The 6,049-nt window shown below is 44.1% G+C and overlaps 1 protein-coding gene across 1 annotated transcript; it reads left to right on the forward strand.

Annotated features, from left to right (window-relative positions):
- The first annotated feature begins 2,273 nt into the window (after positions 1-2,273).
- On the forward strand, positions 2,274-5,685 carry LOC135506878 (zinc finger protein 415-like). Its single transcript, XM_064926295.1, has 3 exons — positions 2,274-2,734; positions 3,733-3,854; positions 4,031-5,685. Exons 1-3 carry the CDS (start codon positions 2,482-2,484, stop codon positions 5,225-5,227), a joined length of 1,572 nt encoding a protein of 523 aa, XP_064782367.1. The 5' UTR covers positions 2,274-2,481; the 3' UTR covers positions 5,228-5,685.
- Positions 5,686-6,049: the final 364 nt, after the last annotated feature.

Consider the following 6,049-nt stretch of genomic DNA (forward strand, 5'->3'; position numbering starts at 1 on the left):
GTGTGTGGCCTCCATGTGCCTGTATGACCTCCCTACAATGCCTGGGCATGCTCCTGATGAGGTAGCGGATGGTCTCCTGAGGGATCTCCTCCCAGACCTGGACTAAAGCATCCGCCAACTCCTGGACAGTCTGTGGTGCAACGTGGCGTTGGTGGATGGAGGGAGACATGTCCCAGATGTGCTAAATTGGATTCAGGTCTGGGGAACGGGCGGGCCAGTCCATAGCATCAATGCCTTCCTCTTGCAGGAACTGCTGACACACTCCAGCCACATGAGGTCTAGAATTGTCTTGCATTAGGAGGAACCCAGTAACAACCACACCAGCATATGTTCTTACAAGGGGTCTGAGGATCTCATCTCGGTACCTAATGGCAGTCAGGCTTCCTCTGGCGGGCACATGGAGGGCTGTGCGGCCCCCCCAAAGAAATGCCACCCCACACCATGACTGACCCACCGCCAAACCGGTCATGCTGGAGGATGTTGCAGGCAGCAGAACGTTCTCCACGGCGTCTCCAGACTGTCACGTCTGTCACATGTGCTCAGTGTGAACCTGCATTCATCTGTGTAGAGCACAGGGCGCCAGTGGCGAATTTGCCAATCTTGGTGTTCTCTGGCAAATGCCAAACGTCCTGCATGGTGTTGGGCTGTAAGCACAACCCCCACCTGTGGACGTCGGGCCCTCATGGAGTCTGTTTCTGACCGTTTGAGCAGACACATGCACATTTGTGGCCTGCTGGAGGTCATCTTGCAGGGCTCTGGCAGTGCTCCTCCTTGCACAAAGGCGGAGGTAGCGGTCCTGCTGCTGGGTTGTTGCCCTCCTACAGCCACCTCCACGTCTCCTGATGTACTGGCCTGTCTCATGGTAGCGCCTCCATGCTCTGGACACTACGCTGACAGACACAGCAAACCTTCTTGCCACATCTCACATTGATGTGCCATCCTGGATGAGCTGCACTACCTGAGCCACTTTTGTGGGTTGTAGACTCCGTCTCATGCTACCACTAGAGTGAAAGCACCGCCAGCATTCAAAAGTGACCAAAACATCAGCCAGGAAGCATAGGAACTGAGAAGTGGTCTGTGGTCACCACCTGCAGAACCACTCCTTTATTGGGGGTGTCTTGCTAATTGCCTATAATTTCCACCTGTTGTCTATTCCATTTGCACAACAGCATGAGAAATGTATTGTCAATCAGTGTTGCTTCCTAAGTGGACAGTTTGAATTCACAGAAGTGTGATTGACTTGGAGTTACATTATGTTGTTTAAGTGTTCCCTTTATTTTTTTGAGCAGTGTATATACATAAAGGAAGAGCAGCTTATGCCTAATCCAAATCCAAGAGATATAGAGATATTCCGGTGGCATACTGCTATACACATGTAGACGTACAGAAGGAGGGTAATTTGTTCATTTTCAATCCAAATATTTTTTATGAAGATCAGCATTATATATTGTTATGTTATAGGAGTAACTCTGGTAGGCCTGAAATAGTCTACCTCACCTAAAGTTCAACTGTCGGAGTCAGTTGGAATGCCGGGGCGCATTGCCTTCATATCATAGGCCTGCAGTAGCTAAAGCTTAATAATAGCCACCATACCAGACCTTCACAAACGCTTATAAAATTATTAGCATTATATCAAAAGTAAGTTAAGCCATTTTGTATATTGAAAATATGATCAGAAGAGTAAATGTAAATCAGGGGGAAAAACGCACTACCCTCCCCTGTGCCCAATAAATTTAAAAAACACAACCCTCCCCTATTTTGGACCACCCCTCCCTCCAGTAAATGTCAATCTGGCCCTTACTTTAAAGGTCAACTTTGGGGACAAAAACACCAAAATAACAGCTTTAAACTGTCTAACTAATCAATGCACCATAACACCAGGTCATATAATGCTTAAAAACAAAAACAAAATGGATGAATAAGATATTTGGAAATAAACCGATTCTGAATAATGGGAGGGACACATCCCCCTCACCCCCCGTGGCAATTTCGCCTATTCTGCGCAGAGTACTGGCTTGAGCAGTATTCTGTATTTTGAATGACTGAGGCTTACTGTCTTGTTTTTCTTTTTTTTCGTGGTTGAGATTGGTATACACCCACACGATTTTTAAAATGTATTTAATATAACCTTTATTTAACTAGGCAAGTCAGATTTAAAGATTTGTAGATTTTTTTTCAATTTTTCCCCCAATCCAGTAGTAGGCGGCAATACACATTTTTTTGTCTGGATGTTGTCCACCCTAAAACCCCACCAAATAAGAATTAAACGGAAGTAAATAATGACCAAGACAACTATACACGTTAGCGTTTTTATTGTTGTTATTTAGACGTTTATTGACATCCTGGAACTCAAAATATGACTACCTTCACAGCATCACATACTTACCCCAGGTAGTGTTTAATTCGCTTTGGAGACAGAACTTGGTTGATAGATGTTTGTTATCTAGTTAACGTTAACTCTTCGCTAGCTAGCTGCTAAAAATGGCTAATTGTAACGGTGTGGTTTTTCACACTCAAATAGCCTCCATTATGGAGGTTCTAGCGAATGCAGCCGTGGCAGAGATCTGTAAACTCGTAGACGACGACTATGCAGTGTTTCGTTTGGAAATTTCTCAAAGCCAAAAACAAAACAGGGCGTTGCGGAGGAAACTACAGCTACTGGAACGGGAGCGCGTCCTCGCCAGTCGTCCCAGTAGTGGCAAGATAATCGATCGATACAGAGGAATGGCAAGAGGTACAATTAGCAGAAGTCCGAGGCTGCAGGGTCTGTCGACCCGTTCCCCTCTGTGCATGTGTGACTTGAGATGCATTATCCCAGCTTGGTTTCATAGACTAGACGTAACATTGTAAATGCAAATCCGACACACTCAAAATGAGTATGAAATGTTATGTTTGGTATAGTTACATAAGACAGATGGTCGGGACGTATAAAGCAAACGTCTCGCAAACCCAAAGGTTGCGAGTTTGAATTTCTTCACGGACAATTTTAGCATTTGACCTAATTAGCAACTTTTCAACTGCTTACTACTTTTTTAGCAACTTTGCAACTACTTAGCATGTTAGCTAACCCTTCACCTAAGTTACCTAAGTTACCCCTTTAACCTAACTCCTGAACTTAACTCCAACCTTAACCCCTAGCCTAGCTAACGTTAGGCACCGAGATAGAATTCATAACATTTCATACGTTTTAGCAAATTCGTAACATACTGTAAGTTTAGCAAATTGGTAACGTATAATACAAATTGTAATTTGTAACATGTCATATGAAATGGTTGATGGACAGCCACAAATGAATACATACAATACCATACAAAACGCAACATATCATAATAAATTAAGTGTCTCAGAATTACATACAGAATATTACAAAATGCTCTGATACCAGGTTGGTTAACCACATAATGGTTAACCAGAATTGGGTCTTGGTCAGTTTTTGGATAGTATGCAATAATTCCCCTGATTACTTAGCTTTCTTGCACAAAGACACAATGTCATATTCTAACCAGATTCATGATTTAGTGTATTTCTAATTATTTACTAAATTAAAACAATGTGATGCATGGAACATAATCAATCAATCTATAAATAGTATATCAAGAAGTTATGAGAAGTGTTACCTTACATCCTTGCCAATTCTAGACAGTGTCAAAACAGTCAATAGTGTAAAATGTACCATTGAGCATTGACAGTATCTAAACGAACCACCTCTTTCCCCCCCAATAATTTTCTCAGGTGAAGGACATCTCACTGGAGGTCACAGGAAGCCAGTGGGACACAATACATGGAGAGATGACCAACCAATCCCTGTTAATGAGGGGAGTGGAACCTCAACCCAGCACATTATCAGGATAGAGGTTAGTGTAATAGTGGTACATCAAATGTGGCCAGTTTATTTCAGAAATGCTCCCCTCAGCTATTCATGTACATCCTTATTTATCTGCCATAGAGGAGATTGTGAGACTTCCCAATGACGTTGTTATCCAATTTAACTCATGTACCAGTTAAATAACCTCCCCTCTTCTTATGTCAGTCTGCAGATGCAGAGACTGCAGATCCTGGGGTCAAGCAGGAGAGGTCTGAAGGAGAGGAGGACCCACAGCACAGCAGAGACATCCAGACTGGAGCGGCAGGAGAACCCCCTATAGCCACGGAGGACCACCCCACCTCCCCAGCGCAGCCCAGGATCCGACGCAGCATCACGGAGGTCAATGGAACGCTGAACACTGTCCTCAAGTCAGAGACCGACACCAAGATTTTACTTGTAACACACAGGCTCTTACACCCAGGATCTGGCCGCAGATCAGACCCAGAGAGATTGGGGCCGGGGAGACTGGGCTGTCCTCCTGCTCCTGGGTCAGAGTATTTACCGATATTTCACCAGAACCAGAGGATGGGTCATTCCCGTGGAAATGGTGACACGTTAGACACTGGTGGTGATGATCTGTCTTGTTCTTACACTACAGAGATGGACCCTGGCAACATATCCTTGGGTTTAGAGAGACAGACTGATCTGTCTAGAGGGGACTGGAACCAGTACAGTAGTAGTCTATACTCTGATGGGTGCCTAGATAAGAAAGGGGAGGATCTGGTCTTAGATGAAGTGACTGTGAAAGTGGAGGGCGACATTCCTCCCACATGGAATGCAGATAGTCACCTAGGAGATGGACACTCACAGGGCAGAGATTTCTTAGATTACAGGGAAAGTATAGAGACAAATGTTAATGTCGCGACCCACTCCCCTTTACACGCGTTCAGGGATTGTGACCTATTGTCCACATCGATGGGACCTTCAGATTCACACACAAGCATCCTTTTCGATCATGAATTGAACTCAAATGACAGGGCTAGAGCCCAGGTTCAGGGAGGGCGAGTCACATCAGGCAATAGTAAAGAGAAACGGTTCCTCTGCATGTTCTGTAACAAAGGCTTCAGCTGCCCCCAGAAGGTGGAGATCCACCAGAGGGTCCACACAGGGGAGAAGCCCTTCAGCTGTACCAAGTGTCACATGCGCTTCACCGAGGCTGGCAACTTGAAGAGGCACCAGAGGGTCCACACGGGGGAAAAACCCTTCAACTGTACCCAGTGTCACATGCGCTTCGCCCAGGCTGGAGACCTGAAGAGGCACCAGAGGGTCCACACAGGGGAGAAACCCTACAGCTGCCCCCAGTGTGAGAAGAGGTTCTCCCAACAGCAGCAGCTGAAGATGCACCTGAAGGTCCACGTGTGAGAAAGGCCTTTCACCTGTACGCACTGCGGGAAGAGGTTCTCAGAGAGGAGCTACCTCAGGATACACCAGCAGAAAAAACATTCTACTCCATAACTTAGAAAGTAACCATTCCGCTCAATAGCTTATGATGTTTAGATCAAAACCTGCATTAGACTCAGTGAGAATGTAGATGCACAAAGTAAATAACAGGAGTGGGTCAATTTCTACACCTGTGTTGAAGTGCAAGTTCCATTGTGGAATACATAAGGCATATACTGTATGAGCCTAAAGTCTGTTACATATTGTGTTTGTACTGTGTACGCTATACGTTCACAAATGCCTGTTTCATACTACTTTAATGAGAAAGTGAATGCAGTTGATCATGTTCAGGCAGATTTTTAGTTGACCTGTATGTGTGGTTTTCATATGGTGTATTTAACACTTTTTTAAATGTTTAATAAACACAAAACAATTTTTTATTACAAGACTTTCATTGAGACTCTCTAGTATACATCACATCTGAACTCACTATTCTGCATACTCCCGATAGTTCTTTATAACCAATATACACTTACTAAATATACCTACACATTAGAGTTGGGCATTATGAACAAAAATCCATATCCTGATAAATTGCCTGAATTGATGCGATTACTATAACTAGAACAATACGTTTATAACAATGTGCACCACAGTTAAAAAATATATAATTTAAACTACTACTACTAGTTCAATGGTTGTAGCCATCAATTGTCCCATTAACCAACAGCCTCTACCCCAAGCCATGACTCCTGAACAGCTAATCAGAGGGCTTACCAGAACCCACTTTTACGCTGCTGCTAC

This window comes from Oncorhynchus masou, chromosome 20 (assembly GCF_036934945.1).
Source record: "Oncorhynchus masou masou isolate Uvic2021 chromosome 20, UVic_Omas_1.1, whole genome shotgun sequence".
Taxonomy (NCBI): domain Eukaryota; kingdom Metazoa; phylum Chordata; class Actinopteri; order Salmoniformes; family Salmonidae; genus Oncorhynchus; species Oncorhynchus masou.

Excerpts from the sequence above, each read along its gene's own strand:
- LOC135506878 (XM_064926295.1), top strand. The coding sequence starts at position 2,482 with ATGGCTAATTGTAACGGTGTGGTTTTTCACACTCAAATAGCCTCCATT. Across the intron at positions 2,735-3,732 it reads ATACAGAGGAATGGCAAGAG|GTGAAGGACATCTCACTGGA; the intron begins GTACAATTAGCA and ends TAATTTTCTCAG. Across the intron at positions 3,855-4,030 it reads AGCACATTATCAGGATAGAG|TCTGCAGATGCAGAGACTGC; the intron begins GTTAGTGTAATA and ends TTCTTATGTCAG.